General features: G+C 45.7%; 1 protein-coding gene across 1 annotated transcript in view; it reads right to left on the bottom strand.

The window, feature by feature from the left end:
* The window catches only part of ROR1 (ROR family WNT receptor 1), a 490,488-nt gene extending 465,882 nt beyond the window's left edge, over nucleotides 1-24,606 (bottom strand). Inside the window, exon 1 of the mRNA XM_055402835.2 lies at nucleotides 24,279-24,606. Within this exon, the coding sequence (XP_055258810.2) occupies nucleotides 24,279-24,369 (91 nt within the window). The 5' untranslated portion in view covers nucleotides 24,370-24,606. The remainder of the gene's footprint in view (nucleotides 1-24,278) is intronic.
* Between the last annotated feature and the right edge of the window lie 400 nt (nucleotides 24,607-25,006).

Genomic DNA, 25,006 nt, shown 5'->3' with positions numbered 1-25,006 from the left:
TCGTGGTTTTCCCTACTTTCTTCCATTTCAGTCTGAATTTAGCAATAAGGAGCTCATGATCTGAGTCACAGTCAGCTCCCAGTCTTGTTTTTTGCTGACTGTATAGAGCTTCTCCATCTTTGGCTACAAAGAATATAATCGATCTGATTTCAGTATTAACCATCTGGTGATGTCCATGTGTAGAGTCTTCTCTTGTATTGTTGGAAGCGGGTGTTTGCTATGACCAGTGAATTCTCTTGGAAAAACTCTGTTAGCCTTTGCTCTGCTTTGTTTTGTACTCCAAGGCCAAATTTGCCTGTTACTCCAGGTATCTCTTGACTTCCTACTTTTGCATTCCAGTCCCCTATAATGAAAAGGACATCTTTTGTTAGTTCTAGAACTAGTCTAGTTCTAGACTGTAGGTCTTCATAGAACCATTCAACTTCAGCTTCTTCAGCATTACTGGTTGGGGTATAGACTTGAATTACCGTGATACTGAATGGTTTGCCTTGGAAACAAACAGAGATCATTCTGTCGTTTTTGAGACTGCATCCAAGTACTGCATTTCAGACTCTTTTGTTGACCATGATGGCTACTCCATTTCTTCTAGGGATGCTTGCCCATAGTAGTGGATATAATGGTCATCTGAGTTAAATTCACCCATTCCAGTCCATTTTAGTTTGCTGATTCCTAAAATGTCGATGTTCACTCTTGCCATCTCCTGTTTGACTACTTCTAATTCACCTTGAATCATGGACCTAACATTCCAGGTTCCTATGCAATATTGCTCTTTACAGCATCAGACTTTGCTTCCATCACCAGTCACATCCGTAACTGGTATATAGTCAGGATTTAGAAAATGTTAGTCTTTTATCAGATAATATTGGTATGTTTCCTCCACTTCTTCCTTCTGGTTCTCTGTTTCCTCCACCAGGCTTCTTAAAAATATTTTAGAGCTGGAAGGGCCAGTCAAATGTTAGTCACTCAGTTGTGGCCAACTCTGAGACCACATGGACTATGGCCTGCCAGGCTCCTCTGTCCATGGAATTCTCCAGGCAAGAACACTGGAGTGGGTGGCCATTCCCCTCTCCAGGGGATCTTCCCAACCCAGGGGTCAAACCCCCAGCTCCCCCATTGCAGGCAGATTCTTTACTGTCTGAGCCACCAGGGAAGCCCAGCCACCTTATTTTATAGATAAGGAAATTCAGTTTGACCTTCAAGTGATGTGGTGCCCAGTTAGTGGTCCAGATGGACAGAGCACCTCTAGACTCTGACATCTGTTGCAGACCTACCCCAGTCCCTCCTCATCCTCTGCCTCCATTCCAGGCAACAGGACTCGCAGGCCACCACCCCGTCCGGCAGAGAAGGAGACTGATTCATTCGTGGCCCAGTGCTGGAGGCAGGGAAAGCCAAGTTCCACTCCAGTCCCCTGCACTGAGGAATTCTAGGGAGTTCATTCTGACCAATGTCAGGGTCCTCACCTGTAACATGGCAACCTGACCTCAGAGTTACTGTGTGTTCAGTACCTGCCAGGGGTCTGGGAGCTTTATCCTAGTTCATCCTCACCAAAGGTAATGAGGTAGATATCATTAGCACCCCAAGTTTACAGATGGGGAAACTGGGGCTTTGAGGTTTGCCCAAAGTCAGTCAGCTAAACTGGTTTACCTGACTCCTAGGTCAGTATTTTGACTCTCTCTCATTTCACTTTCTCAAGGGCCCCTTCAACTGTAAGAAGCTGTGACAGGGAGCAAGGCCTTCTTGGGGGCACACAGGAAACTCACCCCCATGAATCCTGTCCCAGCGATCAGCCTTCGCCCTCACCTAATTGTGTTAGCAGCAGGCAGCTCTGCCTAATCCTAGATGCACACAGTGAGAGACAGCATTCTTTCCCTGGGGGCTCCGCCTCTGCTAAGATTAAACACCATCCCCAGGAGGCTGTTATCCCAACCGCAGGGAAGGACACATCCCAGCCAAGATGGAGCTTATCGCAGGAAGCCACCGCCACGCTGGGGGAAACAAAACGCAGACCCAATGGCTCGGGTCTGATCACAGGCACTGGGTGTTGTGCCAGATAGATGGGCACATGCCTGCCAGTTGTCAGCAGGTGACGATGAAGCAGCCACCACCTCTGCATTTTCTGGAGGTGCCAGGTGGTGCAGCAGCCAGCACTCAGATTAGAGATCATGTCCTGAGCATGTTCTAAGAGCATTCCCGAGAAGAAACACTACTGTTTCCCCAGAAACCTGCACTGTGCCTGAAGCAGCATAGGTATTCCATCGGTTGACAGGCAAATGAACTTACTGTTCCACCACCACCAGAGTGGAAGAAAAGCAATCTTCCTCAGAAATAAAAGTGAGCTCGTGGGCAATTATTCGATGAGTCCCTTTATCTCAGTTATCCGTTTTACTGTTATTGTTTAGACACTCAGTCATGTCTGCGATGCCATGGACCTGAGGCCACCAGGTTCCTCTGTCCATGGGATTTCCCAGGCAAAAATACCAGAGTGGGTTGCCATTTCCTTCTCCAGGGGTCTTCCAAACGCAGGTATCACACCCTAGTGTGATAGAGTGTGTCTATCCTGCATCTCCTAAATTAGAGGCAGATTCTTTACCGCTGAGCCACTGGGGAAGCCTTGTTCTATAGCCCCAAATAATAATACTCATTTCTCCAAATCCACAGGGACTTACTCATTCATCCCACAGGACTCTCTAACAAAGGCACAGAGTAATTTTTAAAGGTACAGTTATTTCAGCTAAGTTGCGTCCAACTCTTTGTGACCCCATGGACTGCAGCACACCAGACCTCTCTGTCCATCACCAACTCCCAGAGTTGACACAAACCCATGTCCATTGAGTCGGTGATGCCATCCAACCACCTCATCCTCTGTCATCCCCTTCTCCTCCTTCCTTCAATCTTTCCCAGGATCAGGGTCTTTTCCAATGAGTCAGCTCTTCCATCAGGTGGCCACAGAGTATTGGAGTTTCAGCCTAAGCATCAGTACTTCCAATGAATATTCAGGACTGATTTCCCTTAGGATGGACTGGTTTGATCTCCTTGCAGTCCAAGGGACTCTCCAGAGTCTTCTCCAATAACACAGTTCAAAAGCATCAATTCTTCGGTGCTCAGCTTTCTTTATAGTCCAACTCTCACATCCATAGATGATTACGGAAAATCCATAGCTTTGACTAGATGGACCTTAGTCAGCAAAGTAATTTCTCTGCTTTTTAATATGCTATCTAGGTTGGTCATAGTTTTTCTTCCAAGGAGCAAATGCCTTTTAATTTCATGGCTGCAGTCATCATCTGCAGTGATTTTGGAGCCCAAGAAAATAAAGTCTGTCACTGTTTCCATTGTTTCACTATCTATTTGCCATGAAGTGATGGGACAAGATGCCATGATCTTCATTTTCTGAATGTTGAGTTTTAAGCCAGCTTTTCACTCTCCCCTTTCACTTTCATCAAGAGGCTCTTTAGTTCCTCTTCACTTTCTGCCATAAGGGTGGTATCATCTGCATACCTGAGTTTATTGCTATTTCTCCCAGCAATCTTGATTCCAGCTTATGCTTCATCCAGCATGGAATTTCACATGATGTACTCTACATAGAAGTTATATAAGCAGGGTGACAACATACAGTCTTGACGGACTCCTTTCCCTCTTTGGAACCAGTCTTTTGTTTCATGTCCAGTTCTAACTGTTGCTTCTTGATCTGAATACAGATTTCTCAGGAATCAGGTTAGGTGATCTGGTATTCCCATCCCCTTAAGAATTTTCCACAGTTTCTTGGGATCTACACAGTCAAAGGCTTTGGCATAATCAATAAAGCAGAAGTAGATGTTTTCCTGGAGCTCTCTTGCTTTTTCTATGATCCAACAGATACTGGCAATTTGATCTCTGGTTCCTCTGCCTTTTCTAAAACCAGCTTGGATATCTGGAAGTTCTTGGTTCACATACTGTTGAAGCCAGGCTTGGAGAATTTTGAGCATTACTTTGCTAATGTGTAAAATGAGTGCAATCGTGCGATAGTTTGAACATTTTTTGGCATTGCCTTTCTTTGGGATTGGAATGAAAACTGACCTTCTCCAATCCTATGGCCACGTCTGAGTTTTCCAAATTTGCTGGCATATGGAGTGCAGCACTTTAACAGCATCATCTTCAGGATTTGAAATAGCTCAACTGGAATTTCATTATTTCCACTAGCTTTGTTCATAGTGATCCTTCCTAAGGCCCATGTAGTGATTCTTCCTAAGGCCCACAGTTATTTAAGGTCACTTATTTAAAACTTATTGTGCACCTACTATCTACACAATACAAAATCAGAGAAAACTTCCAGAAAACTCTAGGTTTGGGGATGACAGGGAGCCTAGTATTATGGAAGAGAGTGGATCGGGAGTTCTAAGACCTCAAATGATTTCTTTAGAACAAAGGTGAGAAGCCTCAACACCAATTTCACTACATACTTCCTTAATCTTTCAGAAAAAAGTGAAAGTCACTCAGTCCTGTCCAACTCTTTGCAACCCTGTGTACTATACATTTCATGGAATTCTCCAGGCCAGAATACTGAAGTAGGTAGCTGTTCCCTTCTCCAGGGGATGTTCCCAACCCAGGGATTGAACTCAGGTCTCCCTCATTGCAGGCGGATTCCTTACCAGCTGAGCTACCAGGGTGTTCACTGGAAGGACTGATGTTGAAGCTGAAACTCCAATACTTTGGCCACCTCATGCGATGAGTTGACTCACTGGAAAAGACTCTGATGCTGGGAAAGGTTGGGGGTGGGAGGAGAAGGGGATGACAGAGGATGAGATGTTTGGGTGGCATCACCAACTCAATGGATATGGGTTTGGGTGAACTCCGGGAGTTGGTGATGGACAGGGAGGCCTGATGTGCTGCGATTCATGGGGTCGCAAAGAGTCAAACGTGACTGAGCAACTGAACTGAACTGAACCGGGGAATCGCTAATCTTTCCGAAAAATGCCTGTGAATTTTACTGGGTACTGTAATTGATTCACCATCAAAGACATCAGCAGAAAATATTTCAGGAAAAGAACAGGGAAAATTATGTAAGTTGCAAACTTCCATTTCCCTCTCATTCACTCTGTTTTCAAGAGGCAAGGAAGGAGAATTGGTGTTCTAATAATAATAATAAAGGAACATTTTCATGGTGCTTTGCAATTCACAACATCCTTTCACCTGGATTTCTCAATATATATATAACAATCCTCTGAGATTTAATCAGCCCATCATACAGATTAGGAAATTGAGGCCCATAGAGGTTAAGAAATTTGCCCAAGATTGCACAGCAGATGAGTAGCAGGCAGGCTCAAATCCAGACTTTTTCTCTCCAAACCATACAGTCTTCCCTCTGTGCAGGGCTGCTTCATACACTCTCATATAAAAGAGAGCTATTTCTTCTCTCCAAGTTATCTGAATGCTTGACTTATAAATGATGCTTTAGTTTTCTCATCTATGTAATGGGTATAAAAATAGGGCACTCCTAATGCAGTCCTTGTGAGGATTAAGTGATACCTGACTATTGCCTGGCACACAAATGTTACTAGTAGTAATAAATGCAGTTGCTGTTAGATTGTAAATTGAAAGCATACTTCCATTTCAAGGCTTTTATACTCTCCCTTATACTTGGTCCCCTCCTGGAGGACATCCCCTCCCCCACAGTGCTCAGTCCTTCACCTCCTGCAGGACTCTGCTCAAGAGACACTTTATCACAGAGCCCTCCGTACCACCCTGTACAACAGAGCCCACTCCACCCCATCACTCTCCACATCACAAGTTCTTTCACTGTTTCCTTTTTCTGAGCACTTACTCTCATTCATTTCTTTATTTTCAGAACTCCTCCCTGAGTAAAGTCTTAGTTTTACTCTCTCCTTCACCTCTGGCATCTAAAACAATGTGACTCACATAAATATTTGTTGAGTGAATAAAGGAAGCCTCCTGGATCCATTGCCAAGAAACAGAGATCAACTTTCGCTTGCTATCTGACTCTTCAATCTCAGATAAGACTGTAAAGTTTACAAAATATTTTTACATCCTTCATCTCCTTTAATCTTCCATAATCTTCAGGGAAGGAGTTTTAATCCCCACTGCAGAGATGAAGAAACTGAGACCCCAGATCTCAGAGCAGAGCAACCCCCTGGAGAGGCAGAGTCCTGAGCTGGCTCCGGAACCCTATCGCCATTAGGCACACAGATTCCGCGGTCACAGCCTCCCTCTGAGTTGTTTTGGCCCTGATAGAGCGGCTGAGGTTCCTAGGGAAGCGCTGGCTTAGAGAGAGGTGGAGAGGCCTCGGAAATGGTCTTCATCCCTTAGTCAAGCACCAGATATCACGGAAGGTAGATTTTTGTGAACAAGTTTGTCTAAATAAACCCACCCGTTATTATCAATAGTATAAAAAATGTCTTATGGGTTATTGTTTTAAGGCCTCCCAGGCACACGTTTTCCAGGGGAGTACCCCCCACCGAGACACCTTTCCTGATTCTCTAACAATCCCAGTGCTTTGCTGCACTGCTCTGTCCGCCACACTTGCAGGACTCGTGCCTGTACCTCACTGAATAGCATCACCTTTCTCGTGCTCCCACGAGGTCAGCTCCCAGCAGAAGTGTCTTCAAGTGCCTGTGGACCACCTACCCCCCAGAGTGCCACCAACAGAGCAAGACAAAAAACAGCCCCAGCCTTTCTTCTTCACCACTGCCTCAAGCCCTAAGAACTCAACTAAATTTGTTAAGCTCTCTTTTCTCTCTCCTGCTCCTAGCCTGAACCAGATGGTCGTAGGGACATTTTAAAAAGGTGCTGTGGGAAAATGCAAAGACACACGGGCCTTTCTGGCCATATTTGCATACAAATTGCTTCTGAGTTCAAAATTCAAAGAATTTTTTCTCCCTCTGCTTACTAAGAGAGAGCAAGAGCTCCCTGGAGATACTTCCCTAGGAATGAGAACTTCCAAGTTTCCTGAAGAAAGTAGAGGGGAGAGCAGAAGGACAAGAAAAGGGACCGTGGAGGGAGAAGGATGCTCAGAATCACTGGTGGGCCTCACGGCCCTGACCTGCCTGGGGCCTCAGGCATGATGCCCTCTCCCCTGTGGCAGGGTACCAGTATTTTCCACATCTTCTCTCAAACAGAATAGACATGAAAGAAGAGAAAGAGGAGGACCTTACGGGAGAATTTTAATTTGCTGCCAATTAAGGGCAGAGTGACCCTAATTTATAGCAGCAGAACTCAGAGTTATCACAGATTTTCCATCTTGGGAAAACAGCTTTGCTCTCAGCTGCTCACTGCTCCCCTGCAAATAAAGCCCACAGCACATTTAATTGAGTCCAGACTGGCTTTTTACGGGAATGAGATTCCTCATCTTTTGGAAAAGATAGCCTTGAGATTTTCAGTTGTTCAAAGATGCGTTTTCAAATTGCCAGACAGTAACAGCAAAGCCAAGTGGAACGATCCCAGTCTCTAGGAAGGAAGGACAAAGCCTAGTAAAAGTAAGGAGAGTCGTTCAGTTGGCCACCAGGCATTGTGCTGCCTGTGATCCAGACTCAAGCCTTATTCTAAGGTGCATCCAACCCAGTGAAATAGGAAATGCCACAAAATAAAAATTGCACAAATATATGTGTGTGCATGCTAAGTTGCTTCAGTCGTGTCCAACTTTGTGCAAACCTATGGACTGCAACCTGCCAGGCTCCTTTGTCCATGGGATTCTCCAGGCCAGAATACTAGAGTGGGTTGCCATGCCCTCCTCCAGGGGATCTTCCCCACCCAGGGATCAAACCAGTGTCTCTTACATCTAACCTGTACTGGCAGGTGAGTTCTTTACTGCTAGCACCACCTGGGAAGTCTGCACAAATAAACATTTAATTACAAATCATAATCGTGAGTATTTTTAAATACAGGGTGCTATGAAAGCCAGTAGGTGGGAACCCAACTTAGTCTGGCCAGTCAGGGAAGTGACATTTAAGTCAAACCAAAGGACTGGGAGCCAATAGGCTGGGGAAGGATGTCCCCATGGGAGGGACCAGCCATGGAAAAGTCACTGTGGACAAAGGTGAGACCTGAGATGGGCAGCACCCAGACCAGAAAGGCCTGCCTGCAAGTCCCACCAGAGCCTCCCTGATCAGAGTTTTGGTGATGCCGCCACTCTTCCCCTCCCCGACTTCATCGCTTTAGGTCAGCCTTTAGGTCTTACTTTCCTATTGCCCCAAGAGCTCTGAAGTTTCTTCTGAATACCGTATATCTCCTCCTCTGGCCCCCTTTGCCATGGGCACACTTTCACTTTGAACTTGTGCATTTTCAGAAATGCTCAGAGGTTATCCGTATGCCTTGGGCGGTGCCCAACCCCAGCAGAGGAAAGTGTGTGGGCATCCCCGCTGGTTTGGACCCCTCAAGACACAGCGTACTGGAGAAAAACAAATTCATATCGGCTCTCCATCTCAGATGGCACCTCCTTTAGAAGCCCCTGCCAGTAATTCCAAACAATTCATACCGCTCTTCTCCTTGATCTACAAAGCTTACATGTGGACGTTCCTCGGGCACTTAATTACACTGAATTTTGCATTCGCTCAACACATATTTGGTGATTTTCTGTCAAAGAAAATATGCTCAACTACATGGTTGTTAACTAACAAACACTGACTCCCTGTTCATAGAGAAGTAGGTCGAATGGAAAGTGGCTCATTACATGACAATGGGGAAGTTATTTAACATCTCTGAGACTCAGTGTTCTCTTGGGAATAAAAAGACTGACCTCCTTTTATGAATATACATCTACGGAAAACACTATCAGAAGCTATCTCTGAGGGATAGGAGTATGGGGAATTTTGCCTTCACATTGCATTTCTGATTTTGTTTTTAGTGGACATAATTTCTCATGAGGAAAAAAGCATTCAAACCACTTTTCTTTAAGGTTAAGAAAACAATACCACTTCATTTTGTTGTGAGAATTAGTGAGGTATGATATGTGCATGGTCAGGACACAATAACCTCCCCCAGAGCAGAGTCTATGGGCTCCGAACAGAAATTAGGGAGAGATGGAGGAGAAACTGGATCCTTGCCACACCTCTCAGCAGTACCTACTCCAGAGATCAAAGTCATTCTCTCCTACACACCAGCTTCTTTCTGGAGCAGAGACATGGCCAAGGGCATCTCTCAGCTTCCCTACCCTAAAGTGGCTGCCCCTATATCCCGGAATGGCCTATAATTAGCCCATCATAGTGAGACTGGGGGCAGGGTTATGACTGGCAGTCTCCCCATAACAAGGCTGGAGAGTGGACAAAAGCAGTTTCTTTTCCCAGTAGATAAAGGGGGCAGAAGGAGGAAGTTTAATTCAGGGCAACACTTTTGTAAAGACAAAACAATAGGATTCCACTAAGGTTGGCTTGAAGCTCAACATTCAGAAAACAAAGATCATGGCATCTGGTCCCATCACTTCATGGGAAATAGATGGAAAAACAGTGGAAACAGTGTCAGATTTTATTTTTGGGGGCTCCAAAATCACTGCAGATGCTGATTGCAGCCATGAAATTAAAAGACGCTTGCTCCTTGGAAGGAAAGTTATGACCAACCTTGATAGTATATTAAAAAGCAGAGACATTACTTTGCCAACCAAGGTCCGTCTAGTCAAGGCAATGGTTTTTCCCGTGGTCATGTATGGATGTGAGAGTTGGACTGTGAAGAAAGCTGATCGCCGAAGAATCGATGCTTTTGAACTGTGGTGTTGGAGAAGACTCTTGAGAGTCCCTTATACTGCAAGGAGATCCAACCAGTCCATTCTAAAGGAGATCAATCCTGGATGTTCATTGGAGGGACTGATGCTAAAGCTGAAACTGCAATACTTTGGCCACCTCATGCAACGAGTTGACTCACTGGAAAAGACTCTGATGCTGGGAAAGGTTGGGGGCGGGAGAAGGGGACGACGGAGAATGAGATGGCTGGATGGCATCACCGACTCTGTGGACATGAGTTTGAGTGTACTCCGGGAGTTGGTGATGGACAGGGAGGCATGGCGTGCTGTGATTCATGGGGTCGCGGAGAGTCGGACACGACTGAGCGACTGAACTGAACTGAACAAAATACAAAATGCCTTGCCAGCTGTGTCACCCCATAGTAGATGCTCAATAAATGGTGGTGACTATTATTACACCATTAACATGAAGGTTTGGGCTAAATCGGAATAAATGAGTATGACTTAGGAGAGCTGTGTGTGTGGGAACGCTGTCTGAATGTGAGAGCACCCAGGAAAGAAAGGCAGAAGAGTGAATTCCTGAATGTGGGAGCCCATAGACTCTGCTCTGGGGGAGGTTATTGTGTCATGACCATGGACATATCATACCTCACAGAAGAACAAGATTTCCGGGAAGAGAGATGGAGAAACGGAAGAACTTGAGCCGGATGTGGGGAGGGGTGGTGTTAACTACACAGATTCTAGAGGCTGCATGACAGAGAAACCCGTCTACACAAAGATCAGGACAGTGAGGTTTGATTCAATGAGTTAGTCTCAAACCATGTGGGGATATCAATCTTGCCCAACAAAAACAGTAAACTTCCTACTGAAGAGGATCCCGTCATATATTTCTCCTGTATCCGCTTTAGTTGCTAAACAAATATTTATCCAAATGGAATCGCCTGTGACTTCCTGGGAGTTTACACAGGACGTGTCACTTGGCGGGTAAGGAGCTGTGGCTCCCAGGTCCCTTCTGTCCTTCTCTCCTCTACATCAACACTTAGCAGACAGACCATTGGCCTGTTGATTTGATTCTGTGAGTCTGGGAGAATCTACTTTCACTAACATCCCAGACTGGTTAAGAAACTTTCTAAACTTGAGTCCTGGGGCTGAGAGCTGGAAGGGTTATTGATAAAACATTTTGACCATCTCATCCCTATATGTATATATGTGTGTGTACACACACACACACACACACACATAGTTTTAATCCCAACACAAAGATGAAATCTGACAAGTACTCCTTAAAGAAAAAATCAAGTTGCAGCCAGTGTAAGGGAGCAATGCCTCACTTTCATCTTGGGACGAGAAACCAAGCAGTGTTGGAAGTGCTGGACTTTCTCCGCCCCTTGACTGCCTACTTGCAGGGCACAGTTCTGTATGGTGCCTTGCTGACAGCTGGGGAGAACAAACTGGGCACACTCAGCTCAGCTCCTCCCTTGCTCAGTAGTGGTGAGAGATGCCCTTTATCAGTGGCCCTTGGGAAGCCCCCACTGCAGGTTCTGACACTCTGAAGACTATCTGGCCACAGACAAAGCACTCCATTCCTTGGCTCAGGGACACCAGATGTGAGTGGGCAGAGCATGCTATGAGCAGCATAGAGAAAGAGAGGGTAACTCACCAGTAGATTAAGAACATCATCAAAAATTGTTGCTGCTTATTGGCAGTCAACCAATCTCAAACAGACAATACTGCTAATCTCAAACAGGCAATATTTTGCGACTAAAAGTTTCTATATAACACCCAGCAATTCTCTGAAGGGAGGCGGTAAAGAGCCACCATGGAACTAAGCACTACTTTCTTAAGCCACGGGTCTCAGAGGAGTCCGTATGAGAAGAGCTAACTTCCATCACACTGAACATTCAGGTGGGAAAAGAAAAACAACCGATCCTCTGCAGGGAGTATGAAAGTTCTGTACAAACTATGACCACACTGGTGTGAAATTCAAGACGTGAGGATATAATAATCTCTCTTGTGGAGAAAAAGTAAAATAGTTGTCTTGATGGATGCCTAATCCCATCAGGAAACGATGTCACTTTCCCTGGAAGAACAGATAGGAGCCTTTCCAGGAACTTTAGGATTTCAGGCAACAGGATGTTCTTACCTTAGGATGTCCTTGAGTAATATTAACATAGCTATAACCTAAAAGTTCTAGGTGCTAGGAAGGTCTGCCCCAGAGATGGTTATATTATAAAGGAAAGGTTCTGAGGTTTAGAAGTTTTGCTCTGTCACATCCTGGGGAAGCTCAGAGGCAGTGCACTCATTCTCTCCATTTAATTCACGGGCGTAGCTCACACATACTAAAACCACCCAGGCCCTGGATGTGCGCTTCCGGTGGTCCTCCCCACCCTGTGCAGGTGGGCACCCTCATGCTTCCCATATTACAGGTGAGGAAGTTGAGTCTCGGGGAGGTCAAGTCATTTGCTGACCTGGCAGAAAAGTGTTGAGCCTAGTTTCACAACAAGACCTTTTGATGCCAAATCCCTTCTGTTTCTGGCCACTGCACGCTGTAATCACCAACCACTTAGGAAACTCCTTCTTTTTAAGTAACTTCTCTCAGTCTATTTGCAAGTGAACTTTCTTAAATTACGGGGATCTTAGCTCAAGGCTCCACCTACAAATGACTCACAATTGTTTCCAAAATGAATAGCTGATTTGCGGAGAATCAGGCAAATTCATTTACTGATGAAACTGCAGTGACAATAGGCCAACATTAGTCTCATAGGGTCACAAATTCCAGTCTCTTAATTTTTGGTCACACCATGTGGCTCTCTAGTTCCCCGACCAGGGATCAAACTCAAGCCCTTGGCAGTAAAAGCTCAGAATCCTAACCACTAGGACTGCCAAGAAATTCCCCCAGTTACTTAGGGCATAAACCACTAAAAGCCCAAAGTTAAAGAGGCTGGGTTTCAGACAGGCTCCACCAGCTGTAGTGACCTTAGGTGAGTTACCAACCTCATAGACACAATTTTAAAAGGGAGAGAGAAAGATAGAAAGCTAAAAAAAGAAATCTTGTTTTATTAGATTATTTGAAAAATTAATGGTAATATATAGGAAATAGTTTTGTAAGCTGCAAAGCCCTATACACATGAAAGATTCAAAGATGATTATTTTGACTCAGCTATTTGGCTGGATCTTACACAGAACCTGAATCATCAGAGTTTTTTTTTTTTTAATGAGGTGCAAAATGGCATAATGATCAAGGATCAAGCCCCAGACTCAAGATAACTATTATCAAATCCTGGCTCTCCCACTTAACTTGCTGTTTGATCTTGATCAAATTACTTACCTTCTCTGTACCTCAGTTTTCTCATCTGGAAAATGGAGCTAATAATTACTGCCTATCTCATAGAGTTGCCCTGAAGACAATACAAGTTAAAATACTTAAGAACTTAAAATAGCTCTTGGTACACAGGATGTTTAATGTGTATTACTCTACTAGTATGATGTTTATCACACAGACAAGAGGTAGACTAGGGTTTAAAAGCCTTCATTACAAAACAAAACTGCAGCAGAAGCAATAAGATACAGGATACTTTTGATCAGCAACCCAGCAATGTACTGGATTTTTAACTCTCTGGGACGCCCTTTTATAGAGAAAAATAAGTCATCAGGCTCCCAGTAAAACCCTGCTTCTTCCTCCCTTCCTCTGCTGGCTTCCTACACAAACAAACATAAAGGCACCACTCAAAGCCCTCTTTCCTCTTCCTTACTCTCCTATCCCTGAAGATCAGCTTCATCCCGGGGTGAAGGCCCAGTTGAAGAAGCTGGGACAGCCTGGGCAAGTCCCTGGAGACCAGGGCAGTGGCAGAATGTCCAGCTTTTCTCCTCCACTCTCCATCTCAACCCTTCCATTCTTCCTGGCTCATATCACACCCCATTTCCTCCCAAAAGACTTTTCGGCACTCTGCATCTGTAATTGCCAACTCTGTATTTGCTGGCTGCATAATTATTACACAAGTGCCTATTTTATTGCTCCTAAAAGGTAACCTCCCCAAGGGCTAGTCATTGTTCTTCTAGAATCCCCAAAGTGCTGAGTATGGTGCTCCAGACAGACATCGTATGTAGGCCATAAATAACTGGGGAAGGGGTTGAATTCACTGGAAGGAGCCCAGACTCCCTGCTAAGGAGTCAGATGCAAACCAGGTCTGAGCCTTCACTCCTCTTCCCAAGCTCATGGCAGACGCTGCCATCAGATCACAGCATTCCCTCCCAGAGACCCTGCAAGAAACCTCAGCATCCTTTTCAACACTGCACCACAGGCTGCCAATACAAATTGACTGGAAAGATTAACCTGTTTGCCTTTTCTGCTTCCTAGGCATTTCCTTAACTGAGACTCTATAGCACTGGGACTTCACCACTATTACCATAACCACCATACTCTAACGTACAGAGCTGTTGACCTGTCTGCCTCTGGTAGACCAGGGTTTCAAACTTTTAATCATGACAGCTCAGTAATAACCCAAATTAGCATGTACCAAACTGAAGTTTCCCCAAACAATATTCATCTGATTAATGTAATGCACTCGGATATATCCCTACTATATTCTATCTAAAATACTAATTCAGACTCACAAAATTCATCTCACGGTGCACGATGGTTTACAACTATATTCATATGATAGATACACTGTGCTTAGCCACTCAGTCGTATCTGACTCTTTGAGAGCCTGTGGACTGTAGCCTGCCAGGATCCTCTGTCCATGGGGATTCTCCAGGCAAAAATATAGCAGTGAGCAGTCCTTTCTTCCTCTAGGGGATCTTCTCAACCCAGGGATCGAACCCTGGTCTCCCACACTGCAAGCAGATTCTTTACCATTTGAGCCACCAGGGAAGCCCGATATGATAGATGTAAAATATTAGTTCTATAAATAATGTTCCTTAAGATAACATTGTGCTGTGCTTAGTTGCTCAGTTGTGTCTGACTCTCTGTGACGCTATGGACTATAGCCCGCCAGGTACTTCTGTCCATGGGGATTTCCCAGGCAAGAATTCTAGAGTGGGTTGCCATGCCCTCCTCCAGGGGATCTTCCCAGCTCAGGTATTGAACCCAGGTCTCCTGCACTGCCAGTGGATTCATTACCAGTTGAGCTACCAGGGAAGCACAACTGTAACTCATAATCCCTAACATCTTAGCCTTCATGCAACAGAAGTTCATTTCTTGCTCATCTAAACAGGTGTGGACTGGTGGGTAGCTTGCACTGGGCAGTCGTTAAGGGTGGATTCCAAGCCATTTGCATCTTGTGGTATCTTCAACACATGACTTCTGGAGTTCCCACGTTCAAGATCATAGCAATCCTGCCTGGGAAGCTTTTTATGTGTCAGGTGTACAAGTGACACCCATTGCCTTCAATCTCTTTCCATTGGCTAATATTTAGTCACATGGCCTTACAATTGCAAGGGACCTGAGAAATGTAGTCTAGCCACGTGCCCAGGAAGAGATGAAACAAACCTGATGACTAGCCAGAAATCTCTGCCAAAGACCTGCCGTCTGAAAAATTCTCCAAGGGAAGGACCTAGCCCTACTCCCATTTATATCTCTAGTGACTAGCAAAATATTTGGCTCAAAGTAAGTGCATGGAAAATGTATGATCAGAGGATGAATGGAGAACATGGTAGGTCCTGGCCAGAGCTCCAGAAGTGTTATGGTTTATGATTAGGCTTCACGATTCTTTCCAAACTTACACCTGTGCAAATCCCCTCCCCTGCCCAAAGCAGACCTGAGTCTGAAAATCTGGATTAAGGCAGGTGGGGAAGATACGAGAGAAACTGTCTTGGTGTTTTCCCATCTATTTGGGGGCTATACAGCCACTTACTCTTCCTACAACCACATGCCTGCTGAAAAGAAGCACAGCAGAACAACTATGAGCACACAGGCTTCTGAGGCAGATAAATCCTGACCAGGCCTGTCTCTGGTTACACAACTACAGCTGGGCGTTCAGGATGCTGAGCATCCTCAACACGTTATCTCATTGCATCCTCACAATAAGCCCCTGAAGGACATGGATTTCTCCTCTGACCCTCCAGTTCCCTGAGTGAGAATTAGCCAACCAGTCCATTCTAAAGGAGATCAATCCTGGGTGATCATTGGAAGGACTGATGCTAAAGCTGAAACTCCAATACTTTGGCCACCTCACGCGACGAGTTGACTCACTGGAAAAGACTCTGATGCTGGGAAGGATTGGGGGCAGGAGGAGAAGGGGACAACAGAGAATGAGATGACTGGATGGCATCACCAACTCGATGGACATGAGTTTGCATGAACTCCAGGAGTTGGTGATGGACAGGGAGGCCTGGCATGCTGTGATTCATGGGGTTGCAAAGAGTCGGACACGACTGAGCAACTGAACTGAACTGAAACCCTAGGTTCCCAGAGCACTTTTTCCACAGTTCTTTCCTATAGTAAGTCCCTCACAACAAATGAGTTTCATTCTGAGAGCACATTCATAAGTCCAATCTGTTTCTAAGTCCAATAAAGCTAGCCCAGGTACCCAACTAACACAATCGGCTATAGAGTACTGTACTGTAACTGTCTTATAGTACTTTTCACACAAATAGCACATAAAAAACAAACACAAAAAATAAAATATTTATAATCTTTCAGTACAGTACCTTGAAAAAAACAGTAGTATAGTACAACAGCTGGCATATAGGGGCACATTCTTTGACAGTTTGCAACTTGACGGTTCATATGTAGGGGAGTTACTATAATTCATGTATGGGGGAGCTAGTTGACATGCGGAAGTACATAACTATTCACCCTGCCTCTCCAATTACACTTCAAGGATAATGGAAACAGCAGACACTTCAGGGTCAAAATACCTAGGATCAAATGCCAAACCCAACTTAAGAGTTGTGTGAGGCTAGCAATATTTGAGCCTTGACTTCCTTATCTGAGAAATGGGGTCAGAAGTCCAGCCTCAAAAGGAAGCTGGAACATATAAACCCAATACCAATAAAGAACTATGCCTAGCACATAGTTCTTTAAAAAGTAAGAATGTCCCTCCTCCTTCTCTCCTTGAGAGCAGGGATAAATTCCTGAGCACAGAGAATGAGATGGCTGGATGGCATCACCAACTCGATGGACATGAGTTTGAGTGAACTCCGGGAGTTGGTGATGGACAGGGAGGCCTGGCGTGCTGTGATTCATGGGGTCGCAGAGAGTTGGACACAACTGAGCGACTGAACTGAACACTGTATCTTGCACATAATACATATATAACAAATGTTAGTTGAAATACATTGAATGACCAGCCCTTTACTGTTGAAAAAGACAAATAAAATACACAAACCCGATGTGAATCTTTAGAAATCCTTTTACCTCCTCTCCCCCTTCCCACACATTTCATTACTCTTTTCTCTTTGGGAAACATGAACTTCTTTTTCTCATACTCAGAAACTTTAAATGGCTAACAGAGCACCTCAAGATTCTTTCCTCTGGCCATTATCCTTCTCTTTCAAGTTGTGCTCAGCAAGATTATTTGGATATTGGAGCTAAAAACGGTCAGATTACAAGCAGAGGGCCCTGAAATGTAACATTCCCCATTGCAGTATTCTGGAATTACACCAAGCACCAGGGAGGGCTTGCTCTTCCCCAAAGAGCTCACTGTTTTGAAAAAAAGTCTTTGTTTTAAGGCTTTGCGAAGCTGCCCTGCGGCATCTCCTCCGGGGTCCCCAGCACTAGTGTGGGACTGCTCACATCTAGAATATCTCCATGCTCCCTGTAAAACAGAACATTCAAGAGTTCTACCATCTTGTAAAAACTGCTGCTGAGTCTTGGTTTATCTCACAGCATGATGATCATTGTTTTGGAACCACTTGTTCTGATTTCTCCAGCAAGCCCCTGCTAACGATAGCAGCTAACACAGGTTTACCAGGCTTTGTATCAATTATCTCCTCTAATGCTCACAAAAACCCTACGAGGTGGATATTACTGTTATCCCCATTTTGCAGAGAAAGAAACAGAAGGTCAAAGAACTTTGCCCAAGGTCACAGAGCCAGCAAGCAGCAAAGCCCCGATGCAAACCCTACTCTCTCAGGTTCCAACCCCATTCCGTTTCTGTTACTCCACACCACCTCTTTAAATGGCTATAAAAGAAGGTCCTTTCTGTATAGAAATACTTGAAAAAATAAACAGTTTGGACTGGTTGATCTTTAGATCCCTTCCCCCTCTTAAAAGAGAAATCTATAGTTCTGTGGAGAGAGGGAAAAAAAAAAAAAGTAAATGTAAGGAGGCCAAACATTATGAGGCTTGGCTTATCAGTATTTAATAACAGCTTTTGGATCAAAACTCTACAGAACCTTATTTATGGTCAGACAGTTACTGTTAAGCAGAACCTTTTTATACAACCTTTTCATCTGAGGATATTGTAGCCTTCTACTGCCTTTCTATTAGTGAGAGATGGGGTGTGAAATTTGCTGGCCCTGCCAACATTATCCCATTAAATTATCTGCCCTCTTTCAGTGTAATTCACTCAGGGGCACCAGTTTGAGCCTCAGGCCCTGTGGCTGTCCGTGCCTGGGCGTTCTGAGGGGGAGGTGTGAAGGAAAAAGTTCAGGTGGTAGTAGCACCCCATGACATAGCATCAATCCACGTTTCACTGCTTTACCAAAATAAAGTGGATGCCACAATTATACCATTTCTAAACAAACTGAAAACCCCAACCAAGCTTACTGCAACAAAGAGAGAGCCTTTTTACTGCTGTTTATTTTTATTTTGTATTCGTTAGCTTTTTAGATATTCCTGGCATGCAAGTCAGGCTCCGTGTAACAAGCAGCTGCATTTAGTTAAGGATTTCGAAGAGTTCCCCCCCACCCCATTATCCCCCCACCGCCCACTTAAACTCCAGAGAAATTTCTCAGACTCAAAAAAGGCTATTCCTTTCTTTTCGTCTGTCTACAGAACAGTCTCTCCCGACACACCTCGGGGATTAGGTAAGGCCAGGCTGAGGCTCTTGTGTCAAGAAAGAGACCTCGGAGACTTGAGTGTTTCCCAGCTGGGGCTGGATTTGCAAGGGTCTGATTCACATCGGGGAACTTGGAGCAGGCAAGCCAGCTCTCCCACCAGAGAACATTCTAATAAATCACCCCTGTTCAGCCTACACCCCAAGTTGTACACCACGATGCAAATACAGAGGCACTTCATCAAAATACATCTCATCGCTGGTTGGAAGGAACTGCCAGACACACTCCTCAAACCGCATCCAAGTTGCAGTTCATTACAACGATCTAATTCCTCTTGATCAGAGGTGCAGACCATCCGAGGCCCTTCCGGTCTATCTCTGAATTACAGCAGGTCTGGCTTGGGGAACTCCAGCACAGGAAGGAAAACTGAAATTGGCTGTCTCCAATCATTTCTTATGGGCTTCTCTGATGGCTCAGTGGGTAAAGAATCTGCCTGCAATGCAGGAGACACAGGAGACATGGGTTTGCTCCCTGGCTCAGGAAGATCTCCTAGAGGAACAAATGTCAACTCCCTCCAGTATTCTTGCCTGGAAAATACCATGGGCAGAGGAGCCTGGCGGGCTATAGCACATGGGGTTGTAAAGAGTCGGACACAACTGAGCACAAGCACAATCATTTCTTATAACGCCTAGATATGGCTAAAAAAAATGTTCCTTTGCTACTCTCAGAATACCTAGGGGAATGGCCCCTTTGGCAATGACATAACATAAAAGGAGTGTAAATTTTAAGACTTAAAGCAGGAAAGACTGTCCAGGGCAGCAGTTAGATAAGAGCATGAACTCTTAGGGTCTGTAAGGCCAGCAAGGCCATTTCCTAGCCATGTGACCTTAACAAAGCAATTTAACCTCTCTATGCCTAAATCAAAATGAGCTGATTACATCACCTTCCTCATGGGGCTGTTGTGAGGATTCAGTGAGTTAATACTTGCAAAATGCTTAGAATGGTGACTGGCCTATTGTAAGGATTATGCAAGTGTTTGTTAAATAAATTGTATAAACAGAGGCATCTCGGAATTTCAGGGAAATACATTCCTAGTTGAGGTCAAAGGATTTGGCACCATTCATCAGCTTCTCTCAGGCCCAATAACAGCAGGCCTGGTGGGAGAGAAAGCGGAAAGTGAGACAAGATAGAGGCCCCATGGATTGTGCAGATGTGAGCTAAGGCCCAGGAGCGCCCATCAGCCTGCAATCCCTTGCATCCTACCCAGGAAGGCAACTCATTGACCCAGGCATCAAACACTCCAAATCAATGGCTCCGATCTTTGGGGGATTATAGTTTTCTTTAAAAGTCAGATCACAGCTAGAATCATACAACCATAAAAATTCACATTAAATTTTGTATACTATTTCTGGGGGTTTGCATAGTCTTAATTTCAGGTACCCCAATTTAAGACCCTCTAGTCTGGGTGCTCTTCTCCAGTACTTGCCATACATGGTTTCACTTAGATCTCATACACTCAGGTAGGGCTCAGAAAAATCACCATACCCAGTAAATATAAAAGATTCAAACCCATTCTGGTTCTGTTAACTCCAACACCTGTGCTCATAACTATTAAGCTCCACTGTTAAGTTCTACCACACTCTCTTCATACTAGAAGACGAGAAAAGAAAAGGAAAAATCCTTGAAAATATGCCATGTTGCGTTTTTACTAGGAAAAGTAAATTATACCACTTTAAAATTATACAACTTTACATATGCCCAAGGAGATTATTCTCCATTCATTCAACAAAAATCTATGGCCCACCCTTACTATATCTGTATATATGTCATTTATATAGATATACATATATGTATTTATGTATGCTGATTGCAGCCATGAAATTAAAAGACGCTTACTCCTTGGAAGGAAAGTTATGACCAACCTAGATAGCATATTAAAAAGCAGAGACATTACTTTGCCAACCAAGGTCCATCTAGTCAAGGCTATGGTTTTTCCAGTGGTCATGTATGGATGTGAGAGTTGGACTGTGAAGAAAGCTGATCGCCAAAGAATTGATGCTTTTGAACTGTGGTGCTGGAGAAGACTCTTGAGAGTCCCTTGGACTGCAAGGAGATCTAACCAGTCCATTCTAAAGGAGATCAATCCTGGGTGTTCGTTGGAAGGACTGATGCTAAAGCTGAAACTCCAATACTTTGGCCACCTCATGCGACAAGTTGACTCACTGGAAAAGAGTCTGATGCTGGGAAGGATTGGGGGCGGGAGGAGACGAGTATGACAGAGAATGAGATGGCTGGATGGCATCACCGACTCGATGGACATAAGTTTGAGTGAACTCTGGGAGTTGGTGATGGACAGGGAGGCCTGGCGTGCTGTGATTCATGGGGTCGCAAAGAGTCGGACACGACTGAGCGACTGAACTGAACTGATGTATGTGTATATATATACACCGGTGGCTATTCCAGGTGGCTCAGTGGTAAAGAATCCACCTGCCAATGCAGGAGACGCAGGAGACATGGGTTCAATCCCTGGGTCAGAAAGATGCCATAGAGAAGGAAATGGCTACCCACTGTAGTATTCATGCCTAGAAAAATCCCTGGACAGCAGAGCCTGGCAGGCTACAGTCCATGGGGTTGCAATGAGTTGGACACAACTGAGTGACTGAGCACACATATATATATACAAATAGTCTACAAAGCCCTCCATTCTCCATGGGATGCTGGGTAAAATTTTCAGAAATATTTTAAATAGGGTATGTGGTCACCACCAAACCACAGCTAATTTGGACACTAATGGATGCAAGTGACACACCATTTAGAAACTTTCAAGTCTAATTTGAGGCCTATACTCACCATGTAGGAGACAGAGAGGAAAATACAGACCAAAGTTTAGTCTGTAAAAGGACTCCTAACCAAATATCAGGAAGATAACCCTAGGTATCAGAATAGCAATACAGTCATAAGGAAACTGAATCGATATTAGAAATTAAATATTCCCAACCGTTTGTCAACTGGGCCTCAACATGGCTCCCCCAGCGAGATCTTCAGGTGTCTCCAATAATGATGGGGCTGAATAGCTTGGTCCCCGGTGTTTCCACTAGCAAGCTAACAGTCTTATTGCCCTCAAGAGACTCTGATTCTAGAAGCAGACAGAACAGGCACCTATTAAAACAGCTTCGGAAAAGTTTACAGAATGACAGCTAACAGTAGCAGGCCACCACCATCTGACTCCAAGCAGCCAAACCACAGAATCCATAAGACTGAGAGGCCAGAGTGGGTTCTAAATGCCCTGAACTCTGGGTACAATTATCAAGGCTTCAGTTTCTTAGAGAGTTTCAGCTCTAGATTGGTAAGAGGTCGATGGGGAGAAAACAATGAACAGAACAGAAAAAAATAAATGTAAAGGTTTGCTACTTCTGGCTAACAACAACAACAAAAAAAAGTGATGGGAGAAATGCTGAGCATTTTTTAAAATAAATAAATGAAACATATCTCCCTTTAGGCTGATTTCCTGAGCCTCTGGCTGAGTTACCTTGAGAATCTTGGATCAGACAAGAATAAATCTGAGTTCCACTAGAAGATTTGTCCCCCGAGAAAAGATCAAGCATTCACAGAAATGGAAAGGGATTTATTAGACAATAAATAAAACAGTAATGATGGATTTTAGCTCATTATTGAAGAGTTCAGGATAAGCAATACTCTTTCAAAAAAAAGATAAATTTTAATGGGAGAAAAAGAAACAATTTTAATTCATACGCATGAAGGTTCCACAGAAATGGGACCTAAGAAGTGGCCAAAGAAGTGTCAACTTTCATACTTTTTAGACAAACAATAAATTTGTGAGAAATTTTAAGTTTTTTAAGCTTGTAGACAGTTAAACAAGATACAATTTGGGTGACTGCTTACAAAATTTTGTTATAGTGATTACAATGTCTACACTACAATTGTCTACAATGATTACAAAATTGTCTGGGTGTTTATTTAAAGGCAGATTAAGAAGGAAAGGTACACTGGACCCCCATGTCCTCTCCTTGGCTCTTCCCCTTCCCGGTGATTAGAAGCATCAATTGCTGAAAGGTTATATAGAAGGAAAGGAGTAGACAGAGGATATAACTGAAATAATCAAGGCCCCAAGCTAGAAGCCTTGCCTTCGCTAGAATCACCCTGGTGATCTCCACCTCACTTCACCCTGCAACCTGACATCACGACTGTTTACAGTGTTGCAGGCAGTATGGCCCATTTTTTACTTTTCACCCAGGTGTGTGGCATGGAACCAGATGTTTGGCATCAAGGAAGCAAATATCCATGTGACCAAGCTGTTTACATTTCATTAGGATTTTTCATCAGGAAGGTGCACTCCCTGCTGATGTACATCTTAATTACAATTAGGAGCTGTATTTACCCCGAGGAGTCTCCAGATTAGCACAACCACACTATAGGATCAGTTTCAGAATCATCCTCGGAAAATGTGGTTCCCACTTCCCCAAAGTCATCTCTAAGAAATCAAAATTCACACAAAACTTCCTTCTAGAGTGTGTTTTTCTACTACGAAAAAATATTAGCTAGATTTTAGTCCAAACTAATTCTGTAGTCACAGTCCATGTAGGGAACAGATCTCTTCCCCTCAACTGCTCAATAGCCCAGAGCCTTTTTACTCCCTAAAAGCACAGCGTTAACTTAAAAATGAAAGATGCATGATAAAAGAGCATAGGTTGGGGCTAGGAGGGAGGGAGGGAAGAATTCAGGGGCTCCAGTACTCCCTCAAGGGATGCATGTTAAAAGTGAGGCCCAAGACCCTGGAGACTTTAATCAACTTTCCCCCTCCAACCTCCAAAGAATGAATCGGTTGTCTCCACAGGCGCAGCCCGGCTCTTCCCTCTCATTGTGTACCGGCTCAGACTCAGCAAGGATCCCAGCTTCCCGCAGCGAACTAAGACGCCGGAGCTTTTGGTGAAGTCTTTCTCTAACTGTTGCGATTGTCTTTGGAGATTACCAAAATCAAGTATGCATTAGCTGGCTTTTCCCCTCTTGTTCGTAACACACACACACACACACACGTGCACTTAGGAGTGGCAGGCCGCCTCTGACAGCACATTTTGCACAAAGTGGCGACTCCGGCAGCGCACACGTTGTGGCCTCCATCGTGACCCTCCAGAAGCCCGGCAAGTCGGGCACCGTGGAGATGCGAGGCCGCCCGAGCCCCAGGAGGACACAGCTTTTGTTTGGATCGGTCTGCGGACGACACAGACTCTCGCAGGCACCCCTGAAAATGCAAACTCCCTTCTGGACCACGCTCTCCAGGACCGCTGCGATTTGGGAGCAGGATGGACTCGAACACAAGTTGAAGCGTATTTAGGGGTCCGACGAGAGATGGGGAGACGAAAAGCATCCCATCGCCCCACGAACCCCAGCCCCTCCACGCTTCCTATCAGCGCTGACAACCGAGGCTGGGCGCCGGGAGAAAAGTCCCGGGCGCACCTCCGGCCCGCATCGAGGTTCGCGGGTGAGTCCTCGCCTTTCTCCCCGGCGCCTGAGGTCGCGCTGGAGAGTCACCCGACGGGACACCGGCCGCCCCCCGAGGCGCGCGCGGAGCTTCCCGTCTACCCAGTGCCGGACGAACCGGCTGGAGGTTGGCCGGGGCCGGACGGGCCCGCAAACTGGCCGATGCGCCTCTTACCTTGGGCAGTGGCCCCGCGCGCCGCCAGCAGCAGCGCGGCCAACAGCGCCAGGAGCGGCGGGCGCGCCCCGCGGCGGCGCGGCCGGTGCATTCCTCCTCTCGCGGCGGCGGCGGCGGCGGCTCCCAGGCCGCGCGCAGAACATCCACGGGTTCTGCCCGGGGTCCCAGCCACCTCGTCCCGGTCGCTCTCCCCGCAGGATGCCAGGGGCGTCTGCGAAGTTCTTTGTCCGTCTAACCTGCTCCTTCGCCTTCGCCCGGCCGCCCAGGACCCCGTAAGCGCGGTCCCTCCCCAGCCCTCTGGCTGCAGCCTCGCCGCGGCCGGACAGTCAGTTCAGTCGCGGGTTGTCGGGGTCGCGCTCGCGGAGGGCGAGTCTCGCCCGCGCGGACTCTGAGAACAGCGCGCCCTGCGCCCGGGGGCTGCCGTCCCGGGGCTCCCTCCGTGGCGGCCGCGGCGGCTCCTCCCGCTCTGCGCTCTGGCTCTCTTGCACTCAGCCTCCCTCAACTTGTCACTTTCCACCAACTCTCCAGCCCAGCGCCTGGGCCCCGACCAATGGCAGAGGCGGACCCCGGCCGGCGACTCAGCGCCCTCTGCTGCCGCCTTTCAACACCCGCACCCTCCGGACGTCCAGAGAGTTGTTCCCGCGCCTCCAGCAAGCCCACCTCCCCTCCCCCACGACGCCTCAAACCTGCAGCCGGAATTGAGCAGCGCGGGGGGGACCTCGGGGCCA

This window comes from Moschus berezovskii, chromosome 4 (genome assembly GCF_049115385.1).
Source record: "Moschus berezovskii isolate FMDL1 chromosome 4, NW_MosBer_1.0, whole genome shotgun sequence".
Lineage (NCBI taxonomy): Eukaryota > Metazoa > Chordata > Mammalia > Artiodactyla > Moschidae > Moschus > Moschus berezovskii.
Note: the sequence above shows the minus strand (reverse complement) of the source record. Positions and strands in the feature narration are given on the sequence as shown.